The sequence below is a fragment of the Sphaerodactylus townsendi genome, linkage group LG07 (assembly GCF_021028975.2).
Source record: "Sphaerodactylus townsendi isolate TG3544 linkage group LG07, MPM_Stown_v2.3, whole genome shotgun sequence".
Classification (NCBI taxonomy): Eukaryota; Metazoa; Chordata; class Lepidosauria; order Squamata; family Sphaerodactylidae; genus Sphaerodactylus; species Sphaerodactylus townsendi.
The window spans coordinates 80,668,068-80,690,727 of NC_059431.1; the positions used below are offsets into that span (position 1 = coordinate 80,668,068).

A 22,660-nucleotide genomic window follows, 5' to 3' on the forward strand; every position below is an offset into this window, starting at 1 on the left:
CAGCTTGCCTATAAACATATATTGCGTAGGTAAGAGCCTTATAGCGGTCTTTATCAAACCATGTCTTTGATTACCTCTACAATCTCTTCTAATCAGAACCCGCATCTTGTATTAGCAAGGGCTTCAAACTCTTCATTAAACCCTTGTAAGAAACTAAGAAGTCTAGCTCCACATTAGATTACAAGTGCTGAGTGATCCCTAAAATGTTTTTCCCCAAAGCTTTCTTTACTCTTTCATCAAACCATGGAGACCATTTGACCTGGTGGCCTATATGATCCACTGATAGGCACAAGGGCAAAGGCCCTGTCCACAGAGCAAAAGCTCTGACCAGTTACAAAAATAATTATCCAAATGCTTCTTAAGTGTTCAGAGATTTATTGTTTTCTTTCAATTCTGCGCAGAAGAGGGAACTCTCCTCTGTTAGCAACAGGGAGGAGGTTCAAGGAGCTGTTGCTTGCGTAACATAATTTATACCCTCTTACAAACATTCCTCCTTGTCTTCTGACCATTGGTTTGAGTCAAGAAGACTTACAGACCTGGTAATTTCATCCCACCTTTTACCACACCTTGTCCATTCCCATATTTGTTGAAACTTAAGTCAAAAAGGTTGGTGAAACTTAAGTCAAAAAGGTAAAAGGTTTCTATAACAACTACTGGTTTCTATTTTACCTTTGTCTGTATTTGTGAGCTTCTGCTAATTCCTTATCTCCTTGGTGGGCCCTGTTTTTCCAAACCACCTGAAAAACTCAGTGTCAGGCTGCCCCATGAGTTTCATTTCTTCCAACTAAAGTAAGCTTCTGAAGTGCTTTGTGCCCAGTGAATTACTCTCATATAACTTGTATGATTAAATACAATGGCTTAAAACATCATAAACTATATGTCCATATCACCACTTGTAATCATATTACGTGAAGGGTCTTCAAATAGGATAACCAAAAAAGAGGGGTGATTTGTGCCAAAGTGGGAAAATGATCCCCTTTCAAATAAGGTATAGTTTGATTTTTTTTTAACCAGGGGGAGCAATAAACCACACACTATTGTATAGTCAGTTGTACTTAATCCTAAATCTGACATAAATGTGAGTTTACCAGGATGGTCCCATGGAGTAGAGCCATTTAGAGTATATAAGCTTAATCTATTCACCATTCTTACTAAAAGAATCCCAGCACAGCTAGATCTCCTGTCCTTTAAGATATACAAAATTCCATTGGATAGTTGATCTTCCTCCTGATCATCAGTTATTCAGTTATATTTCTCAGAGGGACCATTCATTTGGGCCTAACTTTGCATTAAAGTCTCCACCCATTTAAGGCATTTTGATGTTCCAGTAAACATTCTCTGGTATATTGATCTAAAGCTTGCTGAATTGTATTAGTGTGATCCTTCCTTTGATGGGGAAAAGATAAACATTTATAACTAGAATACTGTTTGAACCTGATTTTAAAAGAATGAATATTGCTTGTTTCGGCAAGACTAAACACTGCACTCTTAAAGCAATGAAAATAAAAATAGCAGAAGGTACCAGGAAACTCAGTAGTTGTGCTGAAAAATCCTAAACTTTATGGGCAGAAAATTTGAGATGGCTAAGGCCTACTGAGCAATCAAGTACGGATGTAACGCTATGATATCCAAGTATTGTCCCTTACAAGTGTGGACTTGGGGGCCTCTCCTGTCCTTCCTTAGATTGGCTGTTTCCTTCCTTTTTATACCTCTTCTTTATTTTCCTTTTCCTGCCCAATGCTGTTGCCTTCTCTGTGGCTCACCTGGTGATACAACTTCCTCCTTTTTTCTTCTCTGCTCTTTTTCTGGTTACTGCTTAAGGCACATACACACCTCTGCCTACCAAAAGGCAGCGTGGTCAATCTACCCTGTCCAGTAGTGGGTCTCCACCACCTCCTCCCTTTTGCAGTCACTTGTACTATCTGTTAGTATCACCTTCCAGTCACTCTGTTTGCTTCTGGTTGTTTACTGTGTCCTATCCGCCCCCCGCCCCCCCGTAAAGTAAATATTTTTAAAGCTTTGTGAAATTAGTCCTCCCCTTCTTTTTTGTATTTTTGTGCTGACCTGGGAGTCTTTACTTGACCGGAGTGTGTGAGTTCTTGATCTAGGTTCATCCAGGTTCAGCATTTGATACAGGATACTGTCTACAACATTTGATACAGGATACTGTTTAAGGGGAAAATCTGAGTGTCATCTTTGTTTGAAATTTTTTAAAAAATGATTTACATATATACACATATATAGTTGCTTTATTCATACATTGTATGGCACATTTTCTCTTATACAAGTTACCTCCTATATATGAAATAAATCCCTGCAATTTAGATTCTTCATTTTTTGTTGAGTAATCAGATGTCAGAGCAATACATCTTCTAGCATACAAAAATGGTAAGGCTATCAAACAGTATAGTCAGATGGGTTCCTATTAACCTTTTCAGATCAACTTTTACATGAAGTGAAGGGTATTCAGTTCTCAGAGCTTGCCTTATTCCACTACCGTGGACTCTCTAGAATTACATTTAAGCATTTCAAATAGTTAAATATAATTTTGTGTCACCTTGTGCCACCAGAGAGCAGTCTATACCCTACTGTAGCTCTAATTAATAAGCTTCTGCGGGAATGTGAATAGAAAGAATCAGACTGTGATCTCTTGTGGCTTAGAGTGATAGAACTGGAAACGTGCTGAACACTGATAAGCCAGCCTACGCCTACCAGGTGACAGCTGAACTGCTGGTTATTGCAAAAGCACACCTGCTAAACTGTCATCAGTGGGGGTAAGTGACAAGATAAATTTGGGAATTGCTGGCACAGAAAATAATCATACTTATATGCATCCTCGCCACACGCTTAAAAACTCCAGTCATGAGCTCAGCATGTGCATTTGTGTGGGTACATTCTTATTTGTGTCCTTATGCTTAAAATGCAGAATTGACACCAATTTTTAATGGAGCTATAGGATATACATAAACACACATATATATTTAACCAGATTTCTCTTCTTGCTTTCATCTGGTATAAATTTTCTGTTTCGTTATTCTGATTCAAGTTATATGGTTGTATGTGCACACACATATCATACAAAGATAGAATTACACAGATCACATCACAACACACGCACAAAACATCCCGTATGGAAAAATTCTCAGGAAAATTGCTAATATTTCTGTTTATCAGTTTTTATATGTAAATTAAAAACCAAAGTCTGTTTGACTTCATTCATTTTCCTGTTAAGCATGCGGTTATACATTTCTGTTAGTCCTAAAAGGAAATGTAAAATGTCTATGGTATGAGAGAATCTTAGTTCTGTAATGTTTACTCAGTGGCTCAGAAGCCAAACTCCCTGTGGTTGTTGCCCATTGTGGAAACCTTCCAGGAGAGTGGGGGCTTGTGATAGGCAGGTGGTTTCTACCTTGAACCAGCTGCCTCAGGAAGACAGGTAAGCTGTGAACCTCCCTGAGGCCTCACATCAGGATGGAGGTAAAAAGGCCCTGCCTCTGTAACACTCTGCCTTCTTTGCAGCCTCTATGCTCTCATTCGAGCACTGGGACAACTGCCAGGAGGAGAGCAGACTGACTGCAGGAGCGAGAGATTAAAAAACCCCCAGCAACATGACAGTCACCCAGAAAAAGGGCAAGCTGACTGCAGTGGGGCAGTGATGGTTTTATTCCCTTTTCTCCACAGCTAGTTTGCTTTGGCCACCTTGGCAATCTCAGTCTTTCACCAGAATTGCTGTCCTTATGTTGGGGAGAATGTGAGAATGCAGATAGCCTTTCCTCTTATTGTAGGTACGCAAGAGCTAAGTTTCAACAGCTATGGAGAGAGAAAATCCAACATGCACAGAGGTACTCTGGTAATTAAAAAGTTATATGTATTGTCAAAGGCTTTCAGAGCTGAAATCAACTGGCTGTTGTGGGTTTGCTGGGCTGAGTGGGTGTGGTCTGGTAGTTTTTGCTTCAACTGTTTTGCCGGCATCTATGGCTGGCATCTTGAGTATCTATTTGACTCATTTTTATACATCTTACCCAGTCTTTTTGGCATTAAATACCATCTATACAACATTTTGTAACCATTTTCTCTCAGCTTGTAACCTTTCTTCCACAATCTCTCCCACTGTTCTGTCAAGTATCATGGCCAGCATTTGTAGGCCATTTATTCATTACAGATTTAACCACCTCATTTTCTGTATTCCATTGTTGTAGCATCTTCTACATTTTGGTAATCAATTTGTCATCATTTATACGCAAGTTACATTCAAAATCTGTCATTTGTGGATTAAAACCAGCTTTCTTATTATCATCTTTAAATGTTTCTAACAATTGGTAAAAATGAAAACAGTTTGTAATTCTATCTTGTAAATCATTCATAGATTTAATTTTACATTATCTGGAAAAATCAACAATTTTCTATACGCAGGCCATTTTTAAAACATATTATTTCCCAAAGCATTCCTGGTTTTTTCCCTGCTGTTCACTGACACTGATTCAAAAAATCTGGACAGAAATATAATCCTCAGCTCTTTTCCTTCTGTCATTTTACTTGTTAAATTCTGAAGTGCTGCATCACTTAAGGTCAATGTCTTTCCCTTCTCTCTGCCTTCTCTCCTCCTTCTCCACTGACAGCGTGCTACTGTGTAAGCATCAAATATTTACTTCTGCCAGCCAATTAAAACCCTGGATTCTTGTGAGTTCTAAAAACAAACTTGTCTTGCCATTAATCTTCTCCCAATAGCTCTTCAAACATTCTGTGCTTTGTATTTTTAATCTCTTATCGGTTACTGAATTCCTTCAGTCTCATTATTAAAATGTATTGCTTTTTAAACTCACAGTTAAGTGACTGGTCGTCCAATTGATGTTTATTGAAGAAAAACATCCAGCAGCTTGCATTTAATGGTAAACATCAAATCCTCAGATAGCTTCTTTGATGGAATAAATCCACACTTCCCAGGTAGAAGAAATCTGGCCTGGAAATGATCAATCTTCTTCAGAACTCCTCAGCAGGGTTTAGCCAAGATAGTGTTCCCTCTCTGGTAACTCAACTTAAGAGGAGACAGATGAATCCTCTGATTCACTGTCTCCTCGAGGAGTCATCTTCCGCAACTCAGTGGGTAATCTTAAATCACTCTCTTTTATCTGGAGCTGACAAATCAAGTCTGGGGTAGCTCTTATCCCTGATAACCCCTTTCTGGGTTCCTCTGCTATTACAGGACATGCAGCTGTTTCCAGGACCAGATTGGAAGTCTCCCAGAGTTTTCAAATGTTCCCAATGGAAGCTGTGGGCACATCTTTGGGGGCTCAAAATTGGACCCCCTGACCCAAACGTCATCTCTCCTGAGGAGAGTCACCTGTTGATATACTGCAAATTTGCTCCTTTTATCTTGAAAATGTCTTCCCAGTGCCCCCACCCCCCCAAAAAAACTTCCTCATGGACTTTAATGGGCCAGTGTCATACCCAAGCTGGGTTACTGTTTTGTTTCAATCTCATTCAATGGGATATCTTTGTGAGAATCTGGGGAGACTGTTTTTCAAGGTAGAGACACCAAATTTGCAGCACAGTTGCTGGTACATCCTCAGAAGAAACCCCTCCCTCAAGTGTGGTGAACTTTTGGTTGGAGGTCCAATTCCATGGGCACCCACATGGGTGTTAAAGAACTGAACCCCTGAACCCACACTTCACTAAACTTCACAGGTAGCTTTGCTGCAAATTTGATGCCTCCACCTTTAAACTCCTCAGCAGGCTTTAAAACAGCTCTTCCTAAAGCCTCACAAAAATATTCAATTGAAAACAATTGGAACAAAACAGTTTTCCAGGCTCCCATTCTCCCATTGTTTCTCATGGAGGAAAAAACAGTCCTTTTCTCTCCAGGGGAAAAACCAAGAGGCATGCCTGTGAACAACCACAGGCTAATACCTCCCATCCCCCAAATTAGCACATGACATCACAAGCCAATGCATTGTGAAGCCTAACAGAACCAATGTCAAAACAACACAGAAACACAAGAAAATAAAAACGGGGGTACTTTTGCCAACTCGCAGCGTTTCCCCACATGCCACGCCCCCCCATGCCGTGCACCGTTCTCAGCACGTGTCATTTCTGGCGCACGCCTGGGCTTCCCCATCAAAAGGTGCCGTTTGGAAGAGCGCCAGGAATGACGCGCGCTGAGGGGGCGCGACAGCGGCAGCGTCGGGGTGGCTGCGTTGTCGCTGCCCCTGTAGTGGGGAGTGCCGGGGGACCCCGCGTTACTTGCCTACAGTAGCGCGCAGCTACTGGTAAGTGGGAAAACGCCCTCAGATGAAACTGCAAGCCAATCCAATACTTAGGTGCCCAACAAAACTCAGGAACACTCTTGCGCCACAAACCCAACAGAACCCATGTCTAACCACATAATGACAGATGGATGAATGTGTGGGGGCAGTTTTACCAAGGAACAATGGATTTCTTCCGTCTCTGTTTCTATGCCAGGCAAATGGATTCTTCTATGTGTCTTCTGTTCATCGTTGAGACCAGTGTCAGAGTTTTACTGCAGCATTTTAATTGTGCAATTATCTCTTCCGCAAAGCTGGAGTTAGAGGAGTGATGCCCCGGTGATCTGGAAATCTGCATTAAAATGTTTGGCCCTTCCTTCATATCCGAGAATAAGTCTATTTTTTTCTCTTTTATTTTAACTTTTAAAAAGAAATTGTGTATATTTATGGTATTAACAGATCAAATATGTTGATATTATACAATACTATACACATATTTTATGCATTTCTGAGTTTCTAAACTTTTTCTATGTAGTCTGCTGGCATTTACCCACTGCAGCTTCTGCACAGTTTCCAAAAAATTAATTTCTTAAATGGGGAAAGTCGCAGTGTGGAAGGTGGATAACTGTGCTATGTTTTGTCCTAAAACCAATGGTTCTTTTTGCCTCTTACATCAGTCCTCTTTGCTTCTTTGACTTTTCATGTTGTTAGGACAAAACCAATCTTAAAATAGTCGTGAATTCTTGTCGAAGTCCTAATGATCCATGTCTGCCTATTCTTTCTCTAACCTTATAAGGTGTGCTTTTTAGAAAAAGTCAAGCCTTGAATTGAACAAATCATTTTCTGAATTTGTAGGGTAGTTTTGTGTGATGGTAGGAAGTTGTGAAATGATTCATTTTAGCCCCTAATTTCATACACTGTCACGACACTGATATAACATTAGTATTTCAAATAGTTGCTTCTAGGCAAATGCATATTTTGCAGTAGTAATAATAAGTTCATTCTGAAGACATATTTTCCAGCATTAATATAACAGTGCTTGAGTTATTGGTCCTAAAAGAACATTATCAGGACTGCTCAGATGCACTAAACTTGTTCCATCTAGAGTTGAAACAGTTCATCAGGGTCCATTTATTAGGAAACCCAGTAGAAGGCAGACTAGGTATTGAACTCTAGCGTACTACACACTTTGGAAAAAAAAAGTTTTCCTGATTTGCATGTGAAGCAGGACCTGTTTGAGCAGGTGTCCAATAGATTAGAGGAACAGCATGGAAAGCTCCTGTTAAAAAGTCCTTGGGCAGAATGGAAGGAGGATGGGAGGTTAGGCAGCCATGAGAAAGTATCACATATGCTGTTGAATTCTAATGGTGTAACTTCTTGCTCCAGTTCTCTCAAATCTTCTTTTCTTTAATAACCAAAATAAGAAAGAGAAATTGAAGTCCCCCCAATCAGTTTTTAATGTCCGCATTTTATCACCTGATTTTTTTGGTAAATGTATTCTGTTACATAGACTAAGTCTGACTTCTGTTGCAATAAGAAAAGACCTGCTGGATCAGTCTATCTAATTCAGTGATCAACCTGTTGATCTGGAAGACCAACTGTCAGGATGGGTGCCATGGGGGATGGGAGGCTGCTGGGAAATCTGTGTTTTTCTGTTCTGTGCTGTTGCTTCGCACATCTTACTCAGTCTGTCTGTATCTTGCTCGGTCTGCCTGTGTAACCTTGGCAGCAAGTTAAAGAGAATGTTTTGCTTTGGGTTTTCACACGTTGAGGAGGGGGAATACACTGAAGTATATTGCCTGCTATTCTGAGGGTGATCCTCAGAACAGACTTTTGCCTGGATGAGTCTGTCCCATTCTGCATTGATGATGGACACTTTGTTGTCCTTTAATCTCTGACTAAGCTGTTTTTTGATTGAGAAATAAACAAGAAGTAAGCAGGGTTCATTGGCATCTCTCTGTCTTGCATATAAGGCTCGTAACTGATGTTTTAAATTTTGGCACTCTTGGTCAAAACTATCTGCCTGAGCTCTTTTAGCTTTCTTTAATTGATTGTTGGTGTTAGTGGCACATGAGGCAATAATGTTCTGTACTAACTCCTCATATAAGCACAACAGTGAGTCAGATGACTCAATTTGTACAATTTTTTGATGTTGTTCCCCCAAAATTTGGCAGTTTGTTATTTTCTGGAACCATTTCTCTGTTCCAGAGAGCCAAATAATTTTTGGGTAGGAGGTAGTGGACTCAACATTCCTCCGGAGGGGCACAACCTGGTCCCCAGGAAGGCTGATTGTCAGGGAGAGCAGCAAATGGTCACTAGCATTGTGATGGTCTATGGTTGATTCCCCACTCACCAAAAAGCACGTGCTAAGGAAGCGAACAAACCTGGTTTGGGGAACACTTATCCACGGTGTTCTCCTTGAACCAGGTTTCGCCGCTGCTTCTCCCCCCTAGCACGTGCTTTTTCCGGACCTGTTTGTACCAGAGTTCATACAATTATGGATCTGCACTGGAAAATAAATTCTGAAAGAAGAAGCAAAAAGAAAATCTCATAGAAAGCATTATGCAGTGAGAGCATGTTGACATATTGTCTTTTTGTTTTAGATCACCCAGGAGGCAGGAGAATTTATGATCACTTTCCCATATGGATACCATGCCGGGTTTAACCATGGTTTCAACTGTGCAGAGTCAACGAACTTTGCAACAATCAGATGGATTGATTATGGAAAACTGGCTAAATTGGTAAGTCAAATTTCATTATTAATAACTAAGCTATCTAATTTAAGTATGTTAAAGGGAAATTGTGAATTTTTAAGTATGAACACATGATGATAGAATTGCAAGAACTTGCAAAAGTTTTCAAGTAGCAAATCATGATTGTTGCTGATTCTGTGATGGATTTAGAGACATTTTTAGGATTAATGATAATGTTATTTTAGGCTTGCAAATAAGAGTTTCCCTCTGTCTATTTTGATACACTAATTATTTCAGTTAATGGTGTATCAACTCAGCTTTCTGAAGTGCTGTCACTTTAAAACGTTCAGGTAATTATTCTATCCTATTAATGTGAACATTCTGGTTTGTGTACATAACACACAAATACTTGTACAGATGTTTCTGTGCCCTTAACCATAATATTTTGTCAAGCATCCAGTGCTAGGTCAAACAGCAACTTTCTAGCATCAGGAATCCTTTCTACGTCAGCATCTGCTAATGAATGGCTCCATCTCTGCCATGAAACAAAAGGTTGTCCCAGACTGTAGTTAATGAAGTAGGCATCCCTGTTATGCACTTCAAGCACCAGTCTGCCTACCTGTTGCACATCATATGGACACAAGCAACGACTTAATCCACATGATTTGCCTCCTGTCATTAATGCACATTATACTATTCTGTACTCAAAACCATTTTATAACATTTCCGTTTTGAATGAATATTTGTTAGGCTGAGACCAATGGGTATACAGAGTTCAACAAATTTTAGGTTTGATAAAAGGGGCAGATGGGACATTTGCTCAGACTTCTGTGGGTTTCATTGTTTGCCTCAGCTGGCTGGAGTTATGTCTTTGTGTAGACTGCATTTTGAATTATTGAGTGCATTTTGTTGATGTTTGTAAAACAGATGAACCAGTGACAATTACTCCGTGCATTTTGCTGGGGTCTCTTTTCATTGATGCTGAGCTGGCAATATTTGTGCTGAACTAGGAGCAGTATGTAGATGTTAAAAGTGCTGAACAGTGTTTACATAACAATTTGATTATTTTTCCTGTTTTGAAGAAATCTTTTTTTTAAATAGCGAGTCCATAAAAACTATTACTTCAGTCAGAATTGAAGCAGATAGGGTTCGTAACCAAGATTTGCAACTGCATAAGGTTCTTTTTCCCCCCAAAGAGAATTCTGTGGGAAGTCACTGCCTATTTTCAACTTTAAATAGTCCTTTCCCCTTTTGTCCTCATGTATATCTCTAGTCAGCACTAATTTTTGTTAACTATGCAAGAACTACAGTGAAAGCAGACTGGCTCCTTCCAAAGAGTTGTTCTCACATAAGCAAAGATCCAGGCAAGGTTACAGCAACAAAGGCTTTGGTGGAGATCTTTTATAAGGCATTTTAACTTGTTTCTTTCAATTGCCTATGTTTGTGTTGTAATGGATATGCGTGTCTAAGATGCAGAAGGGGAGAACACTCAAAGAGCCTTTGCTTCTGTTCTTATGGAGAGGGATGGGGATTTTTTGTCTTTCTTAGCTTTGGTGAGCAGGCCTTTACTTGGGAGCTGGAGAAGTCTATTTTTGGATTTAAATGTCTTAGAGGCATCTTAAAGGCTTAGCTAGACGGTACTGCCCTTCAGAGGAGAGGAGGATGAATTGATGTTCGGTGTATAAAATGACACACAACTTAGCCAGCCTAGAAATAAGCACAGAACCACTTTATTTGGTGGAATAAAATTGGCCATAGCGAAACAAGGAAGTGTTTATTGGCAGAAAACAGAAGAGCGTGGCGCAGCATGGGGGTCTGATCTGATAGCTGGGCAGCCAGGCAGGCTGACCCAAAGCCGCTTTCCTCGAACCCGCTGTACGATCTCAGTGACGGGGCAAAAGAGGGGCTGCACGTGGTCCGTCGCCAGCTTAAATGGGGAAGGGGCAGTCTGGGGCGGCTGATGCCAGGGCTCTGCGACCTGACGTCACCCCCAGCCAATCAGTGAGCGAGGCCCTGCCTGCCTCATCACTGAGGGACGAGACCGCCCCCACCACAGCCAGAAGAGGCGGAGGAGCCTGGTGCCGCCCCCCCTTCCCTGGCGGCAAATGGTGGCCGCGGTAAGTCACGGGCTGCCTCCTTATTTTAAGAATCTAGAGCGTGCCATCATGACTCTCTGACTATATCAGAACTAGTTGCTTTTTCAGCTCTTAAATATGGTAGTGTTTTAATTAGTCCTAGTTCAATTCCAGTCTTATTAGGATGAACTTATTCCAGTCTTATTAGGATGAAGTCAATTTCAATTTTTCAATAAGCCTTTATTGGCATACGGAACATACAGTATAAATACAGTTAAAATTATAAGATAAAACTTCACATTGAATCATAAGTTCAGTTTACAAACTTCAGCCAGGAACTTTGCCACTGTGAGACAGCAGTTGAAATCATTACAGTTTAAAAGCATATTAACTTTGTCTAGCTCTGTATGGGTTTTCATAGGGTCAATAACCTGTGATAATAAGCTGGATCTTAGATTCTGGTAAAATGGGCAGTGGAGGAGAAAGTGCGGAATGGAGTCCAGCTTCCCTGGACTGCAGGGGCAGAAGTCGGCAGTCAAGAAACTGGCTTTAGCTCATATCCATATATTTAATTCAGTCCCTACTCCTTGCACCTTCTTGACCTGCACTGTTCCAAGTCATAATGAAGCCAGGATGAAGATCATTTTGTGCAGCTCTTAACGGTAATGGCCCTCTGTGCTTCTTGATTTCTTGGTTCGGTTAGGGCTAGGGAAGACCCTTCTCAGCTCAGGATTCTGGAAATCTTCTACCAATCAGCACAGACAGTAACAGTATTCTTCAGTACAAGACATGCTAATCATTTCACAATCTACATGTGCTCATGAGCTTCCATTCCTTCAAGGCACTATTGCCTGCCTACTTTCTTTCTGCTTATCTTGCTAGTGATCATTAGGGACTTTGAATGTTACAGATGATGTAATCAAAACACATTTAATATAACATACACTGTACTATTGTCAGTCCTGCAGTCTTCATTCCTTGTTAGCTAATTAATTGACAAGAGGTATTTCACAAGTGCTGTTGACTTCTGAAATGGAAAAAAAACCCGTTACACTGATAGAATCTCATTTATTGCATAAGGGCACTTTCATAAAAATTTATGTAAAACCTACCTAGAGAAGGGTAATTGAAAGGTCAATAGGTGATATGCTAAAAAGACAAATCATTGTCTTCTCCCCAAATAGAATAGCTGGAATCAGAAAGTACATGAAAGACAATTCAGAATAACAGTTCTATTCGTTTCTTCCCTTCTGCATATCTATCTCATCTTTGTTACTTATTAAGATTAATGTTACCATTCTAGTCCCAGAAGCAAAATAAAATTAAAAAATCCATGATCCTTGCTTGCTTTATCTAAAGCCAGAGTCGAGCCTTTTGAAATAATTTTTTTACTTTAGGGCAAAAATATTTTAGAGACTGTATAGATTGCATTTCCATGAGGGTATTTGCCAATGTATGCAGATTTAATAGCTGACATAAACTTGCTCTTACACCTGATCTGGTTTCCCTTTGCACTATGAAATGACCTTTTTACTATACAGTATATTTTTAAAGAAGTCTAAATGGACTGCCATGGTGTGTGTGGGGGGGATGGGCTCAATTTACATTTTTTAAGTGAAAAAAATGAAAAAGAAAATATACAACTAGCAATTGATGACCTTGGTAGTCTTTTCAATAGCAGTTCCTAACAGAATTTCTTCAAAAAGGAATAGCTGGGAAAGGGAGTTACACTACTAGTAAATTATTGGTCATGTTCAATCGTGTATGGATATGAGAATATAATAACATTATTTTAGTTAACCTAAAGAATATGTATTACTTAACCAGGAGCAAACCACACATATAATTTTGCTTTCCTTCCTTACTGCAGAATTTGCAAACTGTAGACTTAAACCCAGTCAATCATGTTCCACTACATCTTTTTATTCCTCTCCCCACAATAATTTGGGCAAAAAAGGCTTATTTTTCATTGTTTTTTTAAGTCCTTTTTATTTTTTTCAGTGGAAAAAATGGAAACCTGGGGTAGTACTGAAAAATTATTTTATTTTTTAGAATGATCGAAATGCTTTTACAGATTAGGTGGGTGTGCTGTAGACATACATAGCTGTTAAATCCAAGATGCATTTCTTCTCCTAGAAGGATAACCAATCTTCATGAGGGGTTTATGCAGGGCATTCATTACTTCTCAACTATTGTATGTCTTCTGTTGTCCTTTTGACCTGGCTGTTCTCTTGTGGTTGACCATTTTCACCTCTCCCTCAAACCATTGTAACACAGATTGGATAGCTAGTAGTTATTGCTCTGCCTTGCTGAAAGAGGGAAAAAATTAGGAGAAGGTAGGGTAGGAAAACCTCAGGGGAAAAGTCTGAAAGTTTAATTGAAAACTGAGCTCTCTCTAACCAGTCTCTGTGGAAGAAAAAAGACAGCATCTATGTGAAAATACAACCAAGTATTGGATGCATTTGCAATTTTACTTGTAGCAAACTAAGACCTCTTTAACAATGAAATTGCATAAATATGTGCTGAGCCAATAAAGCATTTTATATTGAAGTGATAAAATCAGTTTATGCTTGATAGGACAGTAACAACGTGTTTGCTCCGTGGTAGGGCATGTCTGCCACAGCAAGATTTCTTGTATGGACTATTTCCTCAAGACCTGCACTCTCTTTTCAAGTGAAACCACTTCTATACCCTATTCAGGATAAAGATGTGAGGAGATTTGTGAGTTCATATGCCATTTCCTGAACTGTCTTTGTTCTACTTGGATCTTACTGCCTACCTAGTTCTGTCCTCTAGGCACTAGGACCCAAGAGGAGCATTCTGAAACAAAGACAATTCAAGAAATGGCATATGAATTCATAAATCTCCTGTCATCTCTATTCTGAACAGGGTATAGCATGATTTTAATTTTGCTTCACTGCCAGAGCAGGTAGATTTGCCAGTGAGCACAGCTTTGCTCTGGACATTTTCTCTCCACCCTCAGCCAGCCTTTCCACTTCCACTTCCACTGCCATCCACGCCTTCCCCCTTGCCCCTTCCATGTTGCCAGGTCCTTCAAGTGAAAGAAAAGAAGCGCACTCACATGGGCTTAGCCAAAATACACCTACCTTTGCATTCTATTGATTTATTGAGATATTGACATACAAGAGAGTGCTTGAAAATAACAAGCTTCTCTGTTCTCCAGCAGCAGCAGCAGGGAATGGGGAGAAGGTAGGAAGAAGAGAATATTGGCTGTAAGGCAAGGTCCCTTCTTTATCCACGTGTGGTTCTGGGAACTGCTTTGCTCTTTCATGGGGGAGGGATTAATTTTGGAACAGTGACATCAATAAAAGTGCACTTTAAAGACTAAGTCAGCAATCTTGACTACCAAGTTCATTATGGGCTGTGCCTCTAAAAATAAGATGAAGGGAGGAGTTAAGAGACCAGGTTGGAAAAGTTCTCTGCAGAAAAACTGTGTACCCAGGAGGGAGTGCCTCCTTTGTGTGTAAACAGAGAAACACAAGAAGAGCCAATTGCAAGCCCGCTGCACAGAGATGAGTCCTGAGATAAGCGTTCTAGGCATAATTTGTTGCATCGCTCAATTCCCCCCCCAAATTTCCATCCCCCCCCCCCGGAAACAAATTGGAAAAAATGTCCTCCGTACCAATGACTTCAAAACTTCTGGGTGCTTTCCATTTCCAGGTATGCCATTATTATGCCATTCTTTATCTGGTTTTCTGACTCCTCAAAGCAGCATCCTTCTGGGCATTGCTGCATACACGGCCCATTCATTTGGACTGCGGTCATGTGAAGACTGCTACAATTGATTTCAGTGGGTGAAAAATGGAGAGAGCATACAGGATCACAACATCAGAGTTTGTACTTAATTATAAACAATAGTCAGTTTTTAAAAAATCAAATATATTATCTGTGTTTTTTCCTTGTTTTAATGTATCAGGATTAACTACACAGTGATTGCTGTAGTACAATGTATATTTTGAGGGAACTTCAAAAGATTTTTTTCTCATGATGCTCTCCTATTTAACTGATTAACTTGTACCTGAAGCAAGATATTTGCCAGCTTTTTCTTCTGAAATGTTGCTTGCTAAAAATTATTAGCTCCTTTTTGTGAAATGTAAGCCCATAATTACTCATGCATATTCTATAATAGTAGCTGCTGAGAGACTTTTTGTGTGTGGATAGGTTAGATCAAAGTGCTGGCCTGCAGGTTGTATTTCATTTTTCCCCCTTTGGTGGGATGAAGTGCAGTTGTTTTGATGTTAGGTTTGATGGATTTGTTTGCCACTGCATTCATTAGCTTCACATCAAAAAACTGACAGGCTGTTAAATGAAACTTTGGTTTAGATTTTCAGCTTGACTGTTTGGAGACATTTGTGAAGATATTTTCTTTTTGTGCTGTTGCTGCCTCAAGCACCTATGACTATCTCTAAAGTGAAGAAAAGTTATTTATGTTGATTTTTGACTTTTAAAAAAGTGTCTTGAGGAAAGCTACATTTCGCTTTTGCTATCAGTAGAAGAGTTTTCACTTATGCTATTTGTAGTACTGTGGGTTATATCTGAATACATAAAATGTAGAACTGATGGAAATTTTAGCAGACAAAAATGTTGATACTCAGGTTTATTGATTTTTTTGGCAATGAAACATTTTACAATTTTTATTGTACAACATTATAAATCCTTATGTTCGATTAGAAAAAACTTTAACATTTGTTAGATTTTGAAAGCTTTACTGTTCAAAGTCTTTAAGATTGATGCCATTTTGCTGTACAAAGAATACCCATCTATAACTTCAAAGTTTAATCTTTTACCTGTGCCATTTAACTTATTCTGGTACTGTAGCATATGTAACAAGGTTGGGAAGCTGAGTACTACAACTGAGATAACAGTTATACAATTCGGTAATTTGGTTGCAAGAAGCTCAGATTTAGGTTATTTTTAGGTTATTTTTCTTGCTATATTTATTAATATAGTCCTGTAATGAATAGATGGGTGAAGCCTGGCTTTTTCTGGTGATTGATCTATGCAATAGTTTTTGGTTGGATATTATGCCTTTCAAATGTAAATATCTAATGCTGCCTATGAGGAAGCTACCCCTAAATAATGTATGTGACATACTTTGAACACTTGAAATGTGCTGTACAACTGTTGGGGAGGTAATCCAATCCTGTGCATGCTGAGATCGACAGAGCTCCCTCCCCCACCAGCTTCCACTGCATGGATCTCAGTTAGCCTGCCATTGCAGAGTCGAGAGAGCGCATTTGTTCATCTTTGTGGTCTTATCTGCAGTCCCACATGGGACTGCAGTTGCCCAGACCTGCCATGGAGAAGAGTGACAGCTTCTCTCAATATTTCTGAATCTCCAGAGCACTCCCTCCCCCTCCCTCTCAAGCCGAAGGTGGGAGGGTTTTCTGCTAAAACTGTCTCGAGGGCAGAGGGGAAGAGAGAGATCCTCTCAGTTCTCTTTTCACCGCCACGTTGAGAGGACATGTGCTGTAGTATTTCTGTTGTTTGCCAGCCTATTTGGTTCTTTTCCCTCGACTTCAAGATAGAAAACAGAGGGTCAGCTCTCTTCAAAAAGTGCTCCAAGTTCAGAGTTAAGATGGTTAAGATTGATGGCTGCTCAGATCTTCTTATATGACTTGGTAAGGGGCATATTCCAGCCTCTTGTAAGGCCTGTTCCCAACGCACCCTGAAGGGTCACCATGACCACACATCAAGGCTGAAGGTGACCTTGTATGAGCGATACCTGGTACCAGACCCTATTATCTGATCTGGGCATAAGCATCAAAATCCCCCTTGGCAGTGTCAGCTCTGACTGCTCAACCATCCATCTTGGGGCAGACTAGCAAGTCTTTGTTCATATTTCACTCGTCAAGGGCCAAGAAGCAATCTATGCCAGTTAAGAGAAACCAGTCTCTTCGCTGCAAAGTCACCCAAGTTTGTTGATCTGAATCCTGGTCTCCTCTGAGAAAATGGCAGCCCAGGGGTTCAGGGAGATCAGCACCGACAGTCATTGTCTGTTTCCTCTAGCAGGAGTTCATGTAATTGTCAGGAGTATTCTTCCATCAGCCCTTGGTGCTAAGATTCACTCAACCATTGCCTCTGACAGTCGCCCAGTCCTCGACACTACCAGTCATCATTCTGATGCTGGGGCCTTCCCCAATGCTGGGACAGTCGGGACTCTTACTGTGCAGATTGGGTTTCTCCAAGACTGTATTTTGGCTGACCCTTGGATATCTTGTGATAAGGACTCTGTCAAGGCTTCAAATCTGTCCCCCAAGGATGAGTTTGGGAAGAGTATCGGAGATTTTGCCCTCTGATGGTCTTACAAAGTACTTGGAGAAAATTATAAGAATGGCCAATTCATTTAACTTGACTGTGGTGGCTCCTATGGACAAGTCTTTTAGAACCAGTAGTGGTGTGCCTGTACTCTGTCAGCAAGAATTTGGCTGCCCTTCCCATAACTGGACTAAACCATTCACTGCCTGGGACTCCACTAGGAGACTGGAGAAAATGTATAAGTTACAGGAATTGAGTGTGGATTTCTATTTAACCACTCCATTTAACTCCATGGGCCCTCCACTCATGCTACAAGCCAGGCTCTCACATGTCTCCCTAAAACAGAAAGGGCAGGAATCTGTACCTCCTGAAGAGGAAATTATATTCCCATGGGGCATTGGGCATGAGGATTGTTTGAACACCTGCCCATAGAATATAAAACAATGATAAAGGCTCCTGTGTAGGGTGCCAGCATGTTAATGGCAAGAGGCATGTCATTGATATGGCCTCAAAAACAATGGCTTCACCATCTGTACCTTTTGATGGGAAGAATCTGTTCAAACCTAAGATGGATGTCATCCTCCATATATGTTGAAGAAGAAGGCTACTATGGCCAGGTCTCCAGGAATCATGTTCCAGTCCACTTTGCATTACTGCCCAAGTTTTATTTTCCTCAATATCAGAGGCAGTCTAGATTCACCCCATTTAAATGAACATTGCAGTCAGTATATAAAGCAACTGATTAAGAAATCAGTACACCAGAACTTCATGGCTTAAAGGTAAGTTTACACATGAACAAGAAATGACAACTTTACACATTTATTTTTGCCATTCGACAAAACATTCTGTTGTGAAAAACCAAATAAGTTTTGTACTTCCCTTGAAAACTGCTAGGACATGTTACAGTAAATCATAGCTGAAAATGCTAGACGTTGCAATACCATTTTTAGCCACTGTGGCAGTTTGTTGAACCCTGGATTAATAGCCATTTCCACAATTCTAGACTTGTTGGGGATTATGAAGCAACTTGTTATCATCTCACAAGTACTGGCCATTCAGTTTGGTCTGGGTGTGGTTTGTTGCTAATCAGTCACAAGACAAGCAGCTGATGAAGGGGAATACCCATTTCTTATGAGGACCTGACAGTCTCATCACAAGAGGATTTTATTGTATTTAATTTCTGTCATTCTCTGGTTTGATCAATGAAGTCTGTCTGTGCTGTTGGCTGCAAGTCCCCAAGGATTTGCTTGGGATAGCAGTACTCTGGTGTTTTTCATAGCAAAAATACACTATGAAAGATTCATTCTTAAACATGCACATAACTCACAATCAAAAATATGTACAACTTAAAGAACAAACATAAAGAACATACATAAATCCCATATCACATAGAGAACTTTTGAACAGCTTTCATATAGCAGTGCTATCATATAATGTCTCCAAGATAGCCACAAGGTTGTACTTTAAATAATTGTTTTGAAGCAAGTCCCACTGACTACTTTGGAACTAATTTCCAACTGAATGTTGCAGTTGAGTTAAAATGGAAGAGGGAGATTCATTCATGTGTACTTCAGACACGACATCAAGTCCTGGTGGTGTATTTGAGTGATAAATTTTCTTTTCTTCATTATTTCATGTTTTGTGAATTGTATTGTGGTTTACAGAGTATCCAAGAGTCGGACACGACTAAACGGATAAAGAAGAGAAGAGAGGTTGTGGCACATTTCAGAAGAGTTAGCATGTTTCACACTAGTAATTCATTTTGAAATATTGTTTTCGTTTTCAGAACCTACTTTTCAGTCATCATGGTGTCTTATGTGTAAAATTGTCAGCAATAAAATAATGATATTGATAGGGAGGGTAATTGTATCTTTTAATAAAAATTATCTTTGCAAAGAATTGTTTTGGAAAAGAATAGTTTTGGAACTGTTATCTATATGGTCATTGGTAAGACGAAAACATAAATGTTAACTTCTAGCAAAAGTATTGTTGTTTAGTGTATACATTCTGTTTAGTTGAATATATGCTTATTTCATCTGAATGTTTCACTGAAGGAAAACTGATGTTCTGATTTGTGTGGTATTTGTAAGCTTTGTGGATAAAGCCAGAAGCCCAGTAATTTGGGGAAATGTATTGACAAACTCAACTTTTTCTGAAATACTTTTGAAAACTTTGTTCTGAAACACTTGCAAGAATAACTAAAATTTAAAGGGCCCTCAGGAACAGAATAGCTTGCTAAAATGTGAGGATTCCAACAAGAAGAGTGGGATATTCAGAAATTGCCTCCCCCCTGTTTAAAACTTTTGTTTGGTTTGCAGAGGAGCTTTGAGTCCAGAGGAAAGCAGAATTGTATATTCCTGAGAGTCCTCTGACCCTAAAGAATAGCTTGGGGTGTGTGTGTGTGTGTGTTTGTGTGTGAATCTTAGGAGTCTATAGAGGGAATGGTAAGTGGAAATGGCTGTTGTTTGAATTCCTAGTTCTTCAAATCTAACTCACTATCTTGTCATGAAGGGCCAAAAATGGAGCATAAGTAGTGAAAGTGAAAGCTTCTCTAAACAGCTAGAAGTGGTCCATGAGAATATGGGTTTCTATATTAACATTTTTGTATTGATAATAAGGTTTGTCTACACATCTGTAGGCAAACAGTTTTCCAGATCCTACAATGTGTAATGATTTCGTATGAAATTTCTCTTCAAGTGGTCGGTTAGCCATCACTAAATGTCCAAGATAACATTCTCTAAAGCATAGGTGTCAAACTCGTGGCCCTCCAGATGTTATGGACTGGCAGGGGATGATGGGAACTGTAGTCCATAACATCTGGAGGGCCACAGGTTTGACACCTGTGTTCTAAAGGATTGTTGCCCAAGGTTGTCATTGACTGTTGGCAACATTTTTGCCACGTGACTATGATGTTCTTAATTCTGATCATCAGGGAGAATGTGTAGCAAATATGTACTAATAAATACAAAGTTTAACCAGATATTTTCATATTGTCACTTCTGTGTATTTTTAATTTTACTAACATAATGAAAAACTTAAATTCTGTTCCCTCAAGAAAAATAATCTAATTTGTCTCCAGTGGAAATTTTCATTGTGACAATCCTACAGGATCTTGTTTGTCACTTATCACCAGAGACTTCACTCATCTGTTTAATGAAAATTAAATGCCATGCATGATTGTAAAAATCATTAGGAGAGTGACTGCTCAGGCAAGAAATGAAGGGAGACTGAAGTTTTTGAGTATTCATCAACAATAACTGCATAAATATGCTTCCAGTGATAAGAGTATATGAAAACAGGTCAAATTCCTTAATGTTCGTGTTGATGGCTTTAAATCAAGCATGATGTGCCATGTCTTGGGTAGGTTATAATGGCAGTATATGTTAAAAAACCCTTTCATTACCTGTGTGCTAGAATGCTGCCATTTGATTTATCAACTATGCTTGAGAATTTGGTTGAGAATTTGATCAGGAAGGTCAGATTTACATATAGTAAAATGGATATTCTCATATTTGATTTTAAAAAGTAATCTTATGGTGGGAGGCAACATCTTGACACATATATGGTTAAATGTCCAAGCAAAAACTGCTTGTAATTGTACACTTTTGAAATATTCCTTAATTTCAGTGATGGATTCTGAGAGGTCTGATGTTTATCTTGATTTGCAGGCAGGAAATGTTTGGGGTTGGAGACTGGCCACTGTCAAAATTAATACTGCCCTATGTGTTACTTACTATTCTGAAATCAAAATAATGCAAATTATTGGACTATTATATTCATTTTTATAGGGCTCACATATATTACTTTGTCAAGTATGAGTGACAAATTCTCAGTTATTTTCCAGCTGTGACCTGACATATGTTGCACAATGAATACTCATCCTGGAATGCTGAATAACCCACAGATTCAGAGCAATATCAAGGGTGTGCATTTCCAAATAGAAATTAGTGGTACCTCTAAAGACAGCCAATTAATTTCTTTGAATAATATGGTTCTTGGTAATGAGCCCATGGATGAGATTGTGCATTTATGCAGAATCTGCACTGGGACTAAACTACATTGGATGTTTATTAATAATGTATTGCAATTGAACTCCTACATGGAACAGAATCAATATGCTGTTATGTTCAGATAGTATGGATGAGGTATAATTGTTCATTCCGAATGATATAGAATTATACTTTACTGTCGTGTTACTCTGAACATTTTACAAAACATTTCAAGTTTGTGTTTGCTGGAATTCAAAGGAAACAAATTTAATGTGATCTCTTTAATTAAATCTGACTGTATTTAAATAATGTAATTTGTATTGATTATATTGCTGTGAAAGAGCTGGGCTTTTACTTTTAATTAGAATCCAATCATCTTGTTTTACTTTCCAGAGCTATTCCATAAATGAACATGCAAAGAATTTATGTTAATTAAATTAGAATTTGTATATATTACAGTAAAAAATAAACCTTAATGATGTGTGTGTGTATGTCTGTGGAGGGGGAAAATTGATGGGTTAACCCAGTTTTGCTTGTATTCCAGTTCAGGGACAGTATCTGTTTGCAAGGCTACAGTTGCCATCCTAAATCTAAAGTCCAGCTTTCTGAAAGTTAATATATGATAAGCAATGTTTGCATATAAGGAGTTCTTGTTGTTTGTTATATGGTATTTTAATTTAGACTATGTAATGCTGAATACAGGTATTCAGCATTAGGTATAGGTATAAATAATTAGATCTGCAGATTAGGGCTATGTACATAGGAGGAGATCTTTTTGCAGTGCTCAGGTTTGCAAAAAAAATCTTATATTGTAAAGCAAGAAGGGGGAGAATAAATTTTAAAATGTTTCAAAATGCTGATATCCTACAAAATATGCTCACAAGATATTAGCAGCCATTTTTGATTGCCTAGGCAACTCTGGTAATTCCAAATGGCTGCTGCATCTTCACTTCAGCATTGAAGATGAATAGGGAAAAGGAAGAATGAGCAGACAAGCGTGGCAAGAAGGCAGGACAAGAGTATGGAATGGAGAAAGGAGATAAATTTGGGGGGAATGTGGAGAAATGGGAACTGGAGGGAGTGGTGAAAACAGGAAAAGGACAAAAACTGCAAGAAGGAAAAAAGGAAGGAAAAGAGAGGGCCATATGGAACATGAGACAAGTAAGGGAAAGGTAGGAAAGGAATCAAGAAAAGGAGTGAAGCTGTGGTAATGTTGGGGGAAAGAGGGGAAATGAAGATAGATTGTGGAGGATTTTGAGTTTAGGGGGGAATAAGGTTCCACTAATCCTTGCATTTCCCTGCTTATTTCAATTTTAATTTCTACCTTTCCTCTTCCCAAAAGTGCAATTCAAAAAGCAACAAGAACAAGAACCACATCCATG

The 22,660-nt window shown here is 39.3% G+C and overlaps 1 protein-coding gene across 4 annotated transcripts in view; it reads left to right on the forward strand.

The window, feature by feature from the left end:
* The window catches only part of KDM4C (lysine demethylase 4C), a 254,602-nt gene that overhangs the window by 59,349 nt on the left and 172,593 nt on the right, over window positions 1-22,660 (forward strand). For all 4 annotated transcript variants that reach the window (XM_048503432.1, XM_048503429.1, XM_048503430.1 and 1 more), the window contains one exon: window positions 8,846-8,983. In XM_048503432.1, the coding sequence (XP_048359389.1) occupies window positions 8,846-8,983 (138 nt within the window). The remainder of the gene's footprint in view (window positions 1-8,845; window positions 8,984-22,660) is intronic.